Source organism: Protomyctophum parallelum (genome assembly GCF_964188405.1).
Source record: "Protomyctophum parallelum genome assembly, chromosome: 2".
NCBI classification, from domain to species: domain Eukaryota; kingdom Metazoa; phylum Chordata; class Actinopteri; order Myctophiformes; family Myctophidae; genus Protomyctophum; species Protomyctophum parallelum.
The window spans coordinates 53,199,056-53,213,407 of record NC_139699.1 but is presented as its reverse complement, the minus strand read 5'-3'; the positions used below and the strand labels follow the sequence as shown (position 1 = coordinate 53,213,407).

The following is a 14,352-nucleotide window of genomic DNA, read 5'->3' as shown; positions in this document are numbered from 1 at the left end:
CGTTAGGGCTGCACCATATTAGGAATACGGGCCATATGCCATAACATTGTTGAATACCAATAATGATATGTCCCGCGATAAGTAAACACATACTTGTACAGTGTGTACAGTCTTTCTGCCCTACAGTAGTTTGGCTGCTATCATAGAACCCAGACAATGAATAGCCTACTGTATATATGCATTTCACATTGCACACACTGGAAAAAGGTTGACAATGAACACAACTTGACAATACATTTTCAAACTGCTCAGCTGGAGAAAAAAATCATTGAATCTAGATAAGCACATCCTTTATACTTGGATTGTTGAAATGAGTTAAAACGTGAGGTAAAATCATCTCTTTTGCAATGTGCAGGTATAAAGGAACAACGGAAATAAAATAACATTTAAGGGAACATAAATAAAGTGAAATGATTTAAGGAAGTAGGCAAGGCAAACGTTCTTGAGTTGATGGTGCAAAGTTGTCGTTGCATGTGTACCTGAATAAGCTCAATATGTGCAGTCATGCAGATATGAAGCGACACTGATTTTGTGCCTAACTTCTACTAAAAAGAAAAATGAGCTTCGGGCAGTTCAGCAGTGTGTGTCATTGTGTCATAACAGGTATAAAGGAGCGTCGGGCAGTTCAGCAGTGTGTGTCATTGTGTCATAACGGGTATAAAGGAGCATCAGGCAGTTCAGCAGTGTGTGTCATTGTGTCATAACAGGTATAAAGGAGCGTCGGGCAGTTCAGCAGTGTGTGTTATTGTGTCATAACGGGTATGAAGGAGCATCAGGCAGTTCAGCGGTGTGTTATTGTGTCATAACAGGTATAAAGGAGCGTCGGGCAGTTCAGCGGTGTGTGCGTTCACTATGGCCCAGGTGGAGAGAGCGTTCAGTGGACGCTACAGAGAGGTGAACAGAGAGACCCAGCAGTGGTACACCTACAACCACCCTGTACCTGAACCACGACCCGGAGCTGTGAGTCTGTCTGTCTTTCTGTCTGTCCCCTCCATCCCCATCCACTAAATCAACACATGCAAGCATTTATTTAAATTGTTAATGTCGGGCAGAAACACGTTATTTCCATATTTTAACTTTTTGTTTTTTTGTTTAGTTAATTCCCTACTTCATACTACAACGTCACACAAAAGTAGCAGGTCCACAAGCTTTTTTAGATCTGCTACTTTACTAAAAGTAACAGTTTTGGACATACAGTATGAGGTTTCCACCCGACAACTATTTTAGTACGTGTAGTCGTGTATACTGTACTGTGTTGTTTGACCCGTGGATGAGGATCACATGCCTGCTGTTATGCCTGCTGTCAACCACTGGCTTATGAAAGCCAACATCACTGATGCAACACATTCAAAATGTTTTGGTTTCATTAACATGCTTTTGTGATAAGAGCCCTAAATTCTAGCTGTGGTTTTTAAACGTCTAACTGCAGGTCAGATGAGGGGCCAACTTGATCTCTTAATGTTTACTTTGTCTTTTTTGGCCGGGGCACATTAAACAAAATCCAACATAAAGCATAAGAATTTACTACATCTGCCAAGACTATTGTCAAATCAGTTTTGCCTCAACATATACATATGTATATTTTTACAATAACTGGCAATCCTAATCAAAGTTAGGAATTCTTAGTTAGTAGTTAATTAGTAGTTTTTACTGTCAACATAAAATGCATTCTGAAAACATAACGTGCTGATCTACAAATCTCACAAAGCATCACAGCTAATTTAGAAGAATTTCCCTTGCCCACTCCAAATATTGTATCGTTAATGTGTCATGGTTAATGTTTATAATGCTTACACTTTCTCTTGTATTCAGTGGCAGTGTTTGTCCCATTACTAAAGTAAAGTAAGTCGTAGTGTTTACTTGTATAATATTGAGTTTCTTCCCCTTTCATGCAGTGTGTAACCAACCATGCCAGACAGATGGGCATACAGTCGTCCTTACATATGCCTGACAAGGTGCTCAACTTCGTGAAGGACCATTTCCTGATGGACAGCGTGATCCGCAGCGCCCCCCTGCTGCTGAAACGCAGTGTGCGCTACACACAGATCGCCGTGCATAAGATCCAGGGCATGGAGAGAGCCTACGATGTCCTCTTCATTGGAACAGGTACAGTTCATTCTGTGATCGCAAAATATTGTCTCTCTCTTGTGAGAGGAGACCAGACAGTGTCCGCCCTGAAACTGGAAGGTCGGGGGTTCGATCCCCGGCCGGGTCATACCAAAGACTGTAAAAATGGGACCCAATGCCAACCTGCTTGGCACTCAGCATCAATGGGTTGGATTGGGGGTCAAATCAACGAATGATTCCCGAGCGCGGCGCACGCTGCAGCTCACCGCTCCAAGAGATGGGTCAAATGTGGAGAACAGATTTCTATTTATTCTCCCGTGGACTGGCACCACTACAAGGACTTTGGTGTGCGTAGAGAATGCCATTTTTAGATTGTTATAATAATTTATATACAGTACGTAAATGGCATGCCAGTTATTGTTTTGCATGATTTAAAAGGTATATGGTTCCACCTGTTTTCCCAGATGATGGAAAGCTGCATAAGGCCATCAACACCAACGATAAGATGCACATCATAGAAGAAATGATTCTGTTCTCCGAGCCGGAGCCTGTGCAACACATCGAACTGGACCCACAGAGGGTACATCAAAAACGTTTTCTAATATTTCCAAATATATATTGTGGGGGCTGACGAGGAGGGGGGACCCGGGGGCCGGCTGAAGGTGAGCGGGTTAACTTAGGTTCCTTCTGTTCTATAAATCTCATGCAGTCTTTTGCCCACAAGGGGGGGCTGACATCACAGTTACGTGGTATCTCACCGTCCTGGCTTCACCACGGTAGGTTTGTCAATGTTACTTATATTTGCTGTCTAGCCATTGGTGGGGTTTCTCTCCAGCTCCAATGTCCGAGGTCTCCTTGAGCCTCACAGCCATTTGAGCCAGCGTTCCATTTCTCGGCTATTTACAAAGCCTGGAGAGTGGGAAACACACAGTTACTAACAGGTCGGAAATAACGGGGAATTTGAAGGTGTATGTTAACCGCACGCCGAACCAGCCTAGGGGAGAGCTACAGAGCAAGTGAGAGAACAGAGTGTGGCTTTTATAGGTGGGGCGTGGCTATGCAGCTGTCCGTCCATCTGCGTTAATACAGCAGCTGATTAGGCAGGTAGCGCCCTTCCCAAATGACGCCATGACGCCCCTCTGGCTCTCTCTCTCCCCCAGGGGTTCCCCCGGTGGCGAGCGGTCCAGGACCGAGACGCCACAATATGTTATAATTATTATATATACCGGTATGTGTATGTGTGTGTATATATATATATATATATATATATATATATATATATATAGGTTTTTTTATAGATCTGCAAGCTCACAATGGCTCGCATCACAATACATTGTGATCTTGCAGATCATCACAAACAGCTGAAGTATAAATCTGTATGGTTATTAACTTATTTCATGTGTACATCATTCATAGTGCTACAATCTACATAGCTATCATCATAGTTATTAATTTGTCACTAAGGTTATGGAAGTGGGAAGGAAATGTATTAAAGTGGAAAATGGTTCCAGATGTGCTCTGTCCTCCTAGGGAACACTCAATCAAATGCAGTGGTGGAAAGTAACTAATTATCTTTACTCAAGTACTGTACGTAAGTACAATTTGAGATGCTTTTACTTTACTTGAGTATTTAAAATGTTTATACCTTTTACTAATATGCCACTGCATCTCTCCACTGCAATTATATGGAAACTAGTTACAAGTTATAGAAGTTATTAGGTTATTATTACAAAACATGCATTAATTACAAAAGTCTGAGCACTTCTTCCACCACTGTCATTTACCAAAGTGGGGAACCGTTCCAGACGTCCTCTGTTCTCTAGGAAGAATTCCATCAGATGTTCCTGGAAGTTCAATCTCTCTCTCTCTCTCTCTCTCTCTCTCTCTCTCTCTCTCTCTCTCCCCTCTCTCTCTTTCTTACGTAAGCAGAACCTCACCAGGCCAAAAACAATCATACTGCATTCTTATCTACCATTATGTAATACATAACCGCAACATAATCTAAGTTTATGTAACGCTCAATGACTCACAACAGGTAACAGATGACAGTTTATATTACCGCAGTTAGTTTGTATATTTATTGTCATGATTTAAACTTTGGATTACTTTTAACCCACTTATGGCCACCCTTAATAACATCTTATTGTGCCTTAGGCCAGCTTCGGCTGACCTTTTGAATGACAATAGAATAATGTGCGATATGACCACAATGTCACGAAATATCTAATTTTAAAGCTGCACGTCTCTAGTTTACACCGGGGAAAAAATATGTTCCTAGCATGTTCCATCGTTTACTTATAAGCATTTTAGTACACCTTGGTTTGACTTATCACTGAAACCAAGGTCTACTAAAAAGCTTATAAGTAAACGATGGAACAAGCTATAATCATAATTATTTTTTCATTGTAAAGTAGTGACTTGGAGCTATAAAATGAGACATTTCGTGACATTGTGGTCATATCTCACATTTTTCGATTGCCATTCAAAAAGTCGCCAATGCTGGCCAATGCCCCATTTCTTAATTCGTCATTTTAATGCAAATCGCAGATCAGTGATCTAAATAAAATACATCACGTTTTACTTTCACTTTCAAAGTAATACCCAGAATTGCCACCAGATGGCGGGAACGTACCATTATGCTGATTTTGGCTAAAGTGTCAAATCTGGCTAAATCACTTCCTGTCAAACGGAGGTAAACAACCGAGGCTAGTTTGACCCCAAGCACATAGCTTGGCTGTCCGGATTGCTAAGCTAACATTAGCTTTTTCATAACTTAGTCAAATTAAGCTTAAAAACGGCCAGGAACATCCCAAAATATCAAAATTTTTGCCGCGAATCACATAGAGACGGCGCTCGTGCACGATAGTGCACGATCGCGCGGGCTTCGGCCGGTTTTTGGTAGATTACATAAAAATAAATAAAAATAAAGTTATAATAAGACGTACTGACAGGGCAGTACGTCTACTACGTCAATAACGCCATTGGCCACGAGGGATTTGTTGATTTAACACGCAGATAACGTCATTTCTTCATAAAGTGCTTTTTTAAATTATTATTTTGAGGGGCTCTAGCCCCTCCTATGTCCAGTTTTTGGTGTATGTGCACAAACTTTGTCCTACACACTTTACTGATGTGTGTGTGTGTGTGTGTGTGTGTACACACAGGGCTTGCTGTTCGTATCGTCCCACTCTGGCCTGGTGGAGGTGCCTGTAGCTAACTGTTCTAACTATCTGAGCTGTGGGGAGTGTGTGCTGTCCAGAGACCCTTACTGCGCCTGGACAGGGAGGCTGTGCCGCGACGTCAGAATGGCTCCGCCTGACAGGTGAGTTAGGGGGGTTTATTTTATATATTTTATGGAGGGACAGACAGTATGCTGACAGGAAATGTGGAGAGAGATGGCGGGAAGACATGCAGTAAAGGCCGTCGGGCTCGGGAGTCGAACCCGCGACACACTGCCAGACTGGATTACCAGCCAAGGTGCCTGGACCACTGAGCTATGGCCAAGGCCATGGGGGTTGTTTTGTATTTACATTTTTACAGAGTGGCCTCGAAGGCACCAGCCTGTGTGGAACAGGGTTCGGCAACACCCTTAACGCCCGGGGTATTTGGAACCATTAAATCAGCGATTTGCAGCTTCAGAGCCTATTTCAAGGTTGCTCCGTGCCATCTTGGAAGGAGCTAGAAGTAGCTAGATGTAGCCAAAACACCCCCGAGGGGATCGACAGCAACGGGAGGTATGATTACTTCTCTAACGCAACAAGCGACGGGACCGTGATGGGCCGTCAAAAACATAATCTTTGGTTAGAATTGGAAGCATTGATTTAGATCAAGATTTATTCACGTTTTTAAGATTTTTGACGTCCCAAACGCAAATGAAATCGAATGTTGCCCAATCGATGCTCCCAGCCTGTAGACTGGTGCGCTCTGTTATGAAATGATTAATGTTCCGTCTTTTGATTAATTAATCTCCATCCGGGCGTGGAGCGTAACTAACTATTTGATAGGACGGAGACCTCCGTTTTGGCAGGTAAGAGTGTTAATTGAAACATTTCAAATTAGCACTCACTCAAAATAGTGTTTACTTGTACAGTATGCGTTGCAAATTGAAGGTTTGTTGTGAGCATGTTTATTACACGGCTTGTTGAATGCTCAATTCCGATTGGTCAATCTTGGCATTCAGCAGTCCTGTTATTTCTGGATAGCAGAAATGTGAACGGGCATCAATCAATCTTTCAATCATCATTCTGCAGTGCTTGGTTTTTTACCATGTTCAACATGGCAAACACAATGTAATTTTACACCTAAACAGTACACTTAAGAATATCCTTGAAAACAGTAGGCAAACCAGTAACAGAATATTGATTCCTATTTGATCAACACTTCCTACTAGAATATTGCGAGCCGACCGTGTTGCACTGGATGCACCAGGCATCATCTACTTTATTCACCATAAGCAGTTAAATCCTATATAAAAATTATTAAATGTATTAAGACGGGTGATTAAAAACCACTCCACTTTGCGTTGGCATCTACCGGTAATCACCCTGTCAGGGTTAATTTCTCAATAATTACTGGTGACTATTCATTGTCCCTTGCATGTTGACTATCCCTTGCATGTTGAAAGTTCCTTTTATTACAGTTGTTAAATCTGCCGTCTTATTTTTTCTTGATGTTTCAGCCACTGGCAGCAGGATGTAGAAGAAGCCGACACTTCAGCCATATGTAACAGAACCTTTCAAAGCTCCAGATGGAGACCCAAACCCTCCCGTGAGTCAAATTAGACCAGAATATGGACCATTTAACTCTTGGGAAAAGGTTCTCATAGTTGTATGTGTTGTGTGTGTATTTCCTGCAGCTCTGTCTCATTGCCAGCACATCACCATCCCAGCCAGCACCTTCAGAGTCCTGCCCTGCAAGCTGCGCTCCAACCTGGCAACCAGGAGGTGGCACTACAGGGACAACACCAGCCAGTTCATTTACGCCACCGCTGAGGGAAACCTTGTGGTTGTAGCGCCACCGCAGTCTGACACAAGGTACAGTAGTTCACTACGTTTTTATTAGTTTTAGTATTCGTTTTTATTTTGTTTTGAGTTTTGTTTATCAATAAATGTAATTTTGCTAGTTTAGTTTTTACTTTTTATTTTGTGAAAATGCTTAGTTTAAAATGTTATTAGTTTTAGTGTTAGTTTTAGATGATCTTTTTTTCTCTTTTTCTTTAAGATGTTTTTTTTGCGGCTTACGCCTTTTATTGGTTTTTTGAAGGGACAGACAGTAGGCTGACAGGAAACGGGAGAGAGATGGGGGAAGACATGCAGTAAAGGCCGTGTCGGGCTCGGGAGTCGAACCCGCGGCACACTGCGACTGGATTACCAGTCGGGTGCCCAGACGGTTACGCCACCGCCTGGGCTAGATTATCTTTTTTGTATCATAACATGGGGTATTATAATGGTTGGGGGCAGAGCATTCACACACCGTGCCCCCTGTCTCTGGGATGCTCTCCCACAAGCAGTTAGAGATGCCAACTCACTAGACATTTTTAAATCTAGACTTAAACCCCAACTTTTTCCCCTGCATTATGGTTCCCCCTATAGTTTCACTGAAATCACTATATTCACCTTGCTCTGCCCTGTGGTTTTAAAACCCTATGTTATATTAAAGGATCTGTTGATGATCTATAGCTGTGTCCTATCGCATGGTACTTATGTCAGTCATGTGTATTGGCACATTTTATTATGCTTAAGTATTTTTTAAGTATTTTTCTCTATTATTTTAGTTAGTTTTACAAACACCGTATCAATTAGTTATAGTTATTATTAGTTATATTTTTATTTCAGTTAACCAAAATACCGTTTTTGTTTCGATTCTATTTTGAGTTAATTGGTTTTAGTTAACTATATGACAACCCTGGTCCAATAGGCTGGACACATACGAGTGCTGGTCGTCGGAGGAGGGTTTCCGCCAGCTGCTGGCCAATTACTGCGTGAGGGCGGAGCCGCGGCAGGAGAGCACCACTCTGACTGGACACTCCCGGACGCCACACGTGGAGCGGGAGGAGCCCATCATCTTGCCCGGGGAGTCGCGTTCCACGCAGATCCACACCAAGACCTACTGGAACGAGCTGATCGTGGTGTGCGGTCTCCTGGCATTCTCGCTGGTCGTGTTCTCGCTGTTTGTCGTCTACAGGTCAGCTACAACTCTCTGCTCTTTAAAGATGGAGTACCCTAAAACATGATCATCAGGTCTTATTGTTATATAAGGAGGTATACATTTTTCAAAAAAGTGTACAGTATTTGTTAAAATGTTGTTTTTATGTGGGCACGCCCACCAGTTCATTAAGTATGCCTGGTTTGCCTGGTGGGTGGTGATCCACCTGAACTGAAGCCGCACCCACAGCTGTAGTTGTATGATAAAGAGGGAGGGGTTAGGGGAGGGGCTGATAGTGTGATGTCACTATATTACTGTTTATTTCATTGGCCCGTTTGACTGCCAAGGGTTCAGCCTCCAGGAAGAAACCCTAAATACAAAGTTAATACATCATTGCACATAAAAACGACTCCAGGGTGTCTAATGAAGTATACTGTCACCTCATAAACACATAAAAAACTGGAAAAATACAAAAATTGTGGCACTCCCTCTTTAAAATCATAGCTAAACCTTCTGTTTGCCGCTGCCTTTTATTTAGATTTTTTTTAATTATTCTTCTGCACTATATTACAGTACCTTTTTTATTTCAACTTGTCTTTTTGACCTTTTTTTACTGAATTGAAATGTGCTTTTATAATGTTTTTCTTTAGCTTAATGTGAATTATGAAAAGCACATTGAATTGCCTTGTTGTTGTGAGGAAGCATGAGGCCAGTCCCCCCAGGTTGGCAGAGGGACTGTAGCGCCCAGGATGATTTTAGACAATTGACATTAGGTAACAAAAATGGGAACTTGGGTTGAAATAAAATAAATTAAAATGCCTTGTTGAAAACATGCCAGGATTTTCCAAACCTTTTCATCTCGAGATCCAAAAGATGCAAAATGAAAATGTATTTGTTTTGTTTTGTGCACAATCAATAGATTTATTTGCAAGCTTTCGGTCTATATTGACCTTCTGAGAATGTAAATGATATTTACCCATGACCCAAAAATGGTTCCCCAACCCATTATTTGAGAAGCTTTAACATAAACCTGCCTTGCAGAAACCGGGACCGCATGAAGTCTATGCTGAAGCAGGGCGAATGTCCCAGCATGCAACAGAAGAAGCCGCGGCTCGCTGTGGGGGGGAAGCCCGCCGAGAGCCTGCCACTTAACGGGAACACCGTTCCCGTGTCCACCTCGGACCACAAGGGCTACCAGACGCTCAACGACAATTACATCCTTAGCACACCCACACACGAGTCCTCGCCCGACAACAGCAAGAGCTTCTCCGAGACGTCGGAGCGGCGGCCACTGAACCTGAAGGAGAGTCACGTGGAATACTCCCCCACCTGCCCGCGGCCACGCGTCAGGCTGGGCTCCGAGATCAAGGACTCCATCGTATGAACGATGCATTGTTAACCACTTAAACCCTATGTACTTTGTTGACGGGGGTGGTGGAACACTTGGTCCCTCAGGGGTCAGTACTCTGCCCACTCCTTTTTTCACCCCTTTCCCTCTACACCAAATCTCTTCGCCGATCAGCTTTTTTGCCGAATGTTCACCTGTTCTTTTTGCCGACTGTTCCCCCAGAATAGGGACACGATAGTGTTCATGTGGTTAAAAGAATGCTGACACCGAATCTGTACCGGGGACACAGATGTAGAGGAGAGGGGACCCCCCCCCCCCCCACACACACACACACATTACAGCACATCTCCTTAGTTTGTCATCATCTTTTAGTTGTGTGATCGGTGCACGGAGGAGGACTTTTTCTGGAACCGTTCCTGCTCCAACCCAGTGGTGTGTGTGTGGTCGTATGGTGAGGGTGGGAGAAGTTGTGTTGGCATGGAAAAGGATGCAAGAACGGCGATGTGGCTCCTCCCAGCATCACTGAGCCAACAGCAGCTGATTAATTTGCTCGAGTCCTTCTCATAGCCTGTGTGTGTGTGTGTGTGTGTGTGTGTGTGTGTGTGTGTGTGTGTGTGTCAGTGCGTGAGAAGTCCGCTGACAATGTCTACTATTGTTCAGCATACCACTAGAATAACGGAACATCATCTGCTAATCAATGAGACACGGAAGCATCACAATATGCTGACAGTGGGATGGAGTCGGATGCACATTGTGATTGTATGAGTTTGGTGGTCAAACATGAAGCTGAATCAGATCAAGCCACCCAAGAGAAAAAAGCACATATTGGATCGATGGAGCTCTCACCAGTCAGAGACCACCGATTACCAATGTTTTGACCGATATTTTTGGTGAACGAGCCAGTTAAACCTGTTACAACCAGTAAATATAAAATACACATATAAATTGAACTTTTAATTTATTTATTTAGACACTTAAGCCCAATTCAAAGATTTACAAAAATGTATTTTTTTACTTTAAAACCTTTTCGACCCCAGGTTGAAAGTGGTAAAAAAACCAACAACATTCTGTACACATCTGCTTTATAATTGGCGATACCAATGTCAAAAACAGTCAAATGATCGCAGATATCGGTCTGGCTCTACCCGTCGCATGAATACAGGTCAGAGTAGTCAAATCTGCTCAAAGAACGGTGTTCTGAGGCTTCAGGACCTGAATGCACACTGATGATACAAGTCAGACTTTCTCAGATGTCTGTTAACTGTGCCATGGACTTACGGACGGAAATAAAGGATGGTTTGTCTGCAGAGCGCACGTTCACTCATCTGAAACCAGCCACGTTCTTCAGCATTGAGCTGTTGAGGCAATAAGACAATTTGTCATCATGGAATTGAAATGACTGCGGTACCGTCTCTTCAAAGCAAAAAATTAGCCAAGGAAACAACGTTACGTTAACAGTGAAACTGAAAAGACTCATTCCTTTAAACAGGATCTTAGGAGGATATGGGAGACGTACAGACAAGCCAAGACACGACGGAATGCCCACATCTGTTATTATCACACCAAAAGCATTATGCACACTGTGCCAAAAATATCTTTGATTGTCTTACTCTTATCTGACTGAAATAGTGCCATTTCCTCACAACCACTTCACGCCTCGCCTTCTGTTGGCACTGATCACTGGCCAGTTGGCCACCATCAGCACATGTTGGTGTTTGATCAGAACCGGCTTTCACAAAATCATCTTCATAAAGGTCACTCTTCCAAACTTATGGAAATGTGTGGCATGTATGGACATACTGTATCTCTAGTAATTTCATCTGAGGCCTTGTTCAGACTGTAGGCAAATCCAACTAGTTTCTCAAATCTTATCTTTACTTTATGATTGACTGTCCACACTGTTATCAGAGGTTGTTGACCTGTCTGCTTGGTTGCTGTAGTAAGTTACCACAGCAACCAATGTAACAGCGTAACGAAACGACTTAGAAGGAATGATATTCTGTCGCACGTGTCACTCGATGGAAATATCAGACCTACAAGCTCACAACGTGTTTTGCGATGCAACTCTTAACACAATGTGACACATTGAGCTTGTGGATCAACTATTTTCCGCACGTGACATCATCAAGTTTAAATCTGGCATCTTCTTTGAAATCAGATTTGAATCACATTGCAAACCACCCAGGAATGTGGTTCAAATCAGATTAGCGGAAATCGGTTTCAATGTGGTTTTCTGGATTGGTTAAAAGCATGTTGCCAATCTGAACATAGCTTAAGTTTATTTATTTTATTTTTTTGTTTTTTTAAACCCAATCCAGTTCAGATAGAAGGGTAATTTATTCATCTATTTAGCCTAGACTGCTAGTACCTTATGCAGGGGTAGGGGTATAGAATAATACCTTAACACAGGTATTCCTAGTTCTGTTTCATATACATAAATACATGCATCGGCCTACATACCGTACATTCAGCAGAATCATTTAAATTGCCAGGCCATGACAGTAATGCGAAAGCACAAGTGATGATCAGGGGTGTTGAATATATTCAGGTTTGCACATTTCAATAAAATTAACAAGATGAAACACGACTACTGAGGGTTTGACTGATCAAGAAAAAAAAAAAAGGTTACGATCAAATCAATTCTTATGACAGGGACCATTGCAGCCAATATAACACTATTGCAACCACATCGCTCAGATTTTGTAGAGACTTAAAACACAGACTTTCCAAAGATATAGGAAACTGTATTTATAGTATTCTGTAAGGGGGCGTGTCCACAGAACGCTAGTTTGAGTGTAGCAGTGCTTTGGATGTCATGTCCAGAGTGCTTAGTAGCCTACTAAACACAGAACGCTTATTGATGCCCTGCAACGTTCAAACCAATCAACCGTTGCTGTGCTCATCTATTGTCATCTGCATTATTACCACAAATAGCCAAGCTAGCCATGAGGATGAAACGTGATATTGATGAGGGTGCTCCTCTCCAAAAGTTGAACTATGGTATTTCTGCTTGAAGCGGACGCTGAGAACACTTAAATGCATTGCTCGGTGCGAAGAAGAGTGCTCCAGTGTTTCTTTACCATAGGAATGCATAGCAGCTCAAGAAAAAACACTTTCTGTGGATACGGCCCCTACTTCTGATATAACTCACATTTCCAGCGCCATAAAGACAACATGGCAGCATTAATGTTGTGGAATGTATCACCAGTTTAGTGTATTGATTAGATCAATATTTATTCCAGAGTCCAATATAAAATATCAGTATTTTGCTACAGTATATCAAACACTGAGGAGATGACATAACGCTGTGTCTCTGCTACACTTTTGACAAAGTAATTGCACAGAAAGCATACTGCGCAACAGTGGTCAATGTTTATTTGTGTGTGTGTGTATAAATGTGTAGTTAATATTGCGTGTTTTAAGGGACCTTGTGCAAGATGTCTTGTAGAAATAGTTTTGAAACTAGAGAGTGCACACTGCTGATTCTTAATTATTATTTTTTTCATAGTGCTTTATTGCGTACAACACCATACATTACTCCCGTTGCACAAAGCTGCACACTTATCAGTATGTTCTTAAAGGAACACTTTACCCATTTTCAACCTCATCTTCATATAATTGGTCCTCTCTAATGCTAAATATTGTGCCATTTCTGTCTGCTCAGTCTGTATCTCACTCAGAGGGCTGTGGGCATTTCGGAAACCTGCCTACCAGTGACATCGTCGGTAGAAAAGTTTTGATCATTTCAAACGTTGTATTTTATTGTTTTATCAGTGCAAGAACAATAGCTTAAATGTTAGCATGCTAACTTTCCATGAAGAGAGAGGCTGAATTCCCATCGATGATGATACGCCCACAGCCCACAAATGCCATCTTATAATGAGCTTTAGTAAGGACCAATTATATGCAGATATGGTTGAAAATGGGTTAAGTGCCCCTTTATTGATTGTCCAGGTTCAGGTTGCTATTTATCAAGCATTTCAAAGTAGTGCCACCAGCTTTGCCTTTTGTCACAGTGAATAACCTTGTTAACGACAGCCGACAGACTTTTACCACACAACCATTTGCTATTGAAATAATAGAAATGTCCTAGCTGTACCAGAGCACTGGTTCTCAATGTGGGGTCCAGAGACCCCCAGGAGTCCTTGAGGGGATTCCAGGTGATTTAAACACAATTTCCCAAAAATGTTGACATGTCTTATGGAGGTCCCGAACACAAAACCTTTTCAAATGGGGGTCTGCGGCCAAATATATAACTTGGGTGTCCATGGGGAACATGAAAAATGTTTGAGAACCATTATTGTCAGGCAATCTAGTTAAGAGATTGAGAAATGTAGATCCTCCGGTCAGATAGGACATTATACTGGTTGACTAGTGGTATTGCACAAAGCTCCAAACGCAGAAGATCCTCCACCCAACCAGGTTTTCTGTATTATCTCTGCAGTATAAATGTTGTCGTTTGCACGGGGACCCGGATTCAAATCCCGGGTAGGACATAAGAGTTACAGATTTTGGCTTTAGGCAGGATTAATACTTTGTCATATGATGGTGTTGCACACCGAAATGGCAGATCTACAATGCATCACAGACGCATGTGATTTTGTTGTTTGTGACTTTTTTCTTTTTACAATTGTTTGCCCATAATGACATGCCCAAAACGGGGTTAATATGTGTTTGATGCAACTTAACACACCTATTCTGAGATGCTTGATAGATGAGGACCATAACACATTTTCACAATGACTTTTTAGGTGTCATGTTTGCCTTTTGCCATGTGCCACATTGTTCGCTCA

At 42.1% G+C, this 14,352-nt stretch overlaps 1 protein-coding gene across 2 annotated transcripts in view; it reads left to right on the top strand.

The window, feature by feature from the left end:
* Window positions 1–10,401, top strand: part of sema4bb (sema domain, immunoglobulin domain (Ig), transmembrane domain (TM) and short cytoplasmic domain, (semaphorin) 4Bb) — a 98,763-nt gene extending 88,362 nt beyond the window's left edge. For both annotated transcript variants that reach the window (XM_083759779.1, XM_083759778.1), the window contains exons 10-17: window positions 810–960; window positions 1,896–2,106; window positions 2,532–2,647; window positions 5,232–5,389; window positions 6,746–6,834; window positions 6,923–7,100; window positions 7,984–8,250; window positions 9,253–10,401. In XM_083759779.1, coding sequence (XP_083615905.1) covers window positions 810–960; window positions 1,896–2,106; window positions 2,532–2,647; window positions 5,232–5,389; window positions 6,746–6,834; window positions 6,923–7,100; window positions 7,984–8,250; window positions 9,253–9,595 — 1,513 coding nt within the window. In that variant the 3' untranslated portion in view covers window positions 9,596–10,401. The remainder of the gene's footprint in view (window positions 1–809; window positions 961–1,895; window positions 2,107–2,531; window positions 2,648–5,231; window positions 5,390–6,745; window positions 6,835–6,922; window positions 7,101–7,983; window positions 8,251–9,252) is intronic.
* Window positions 10,402–14,352: the final 3,951 nt, after the last annotated feature.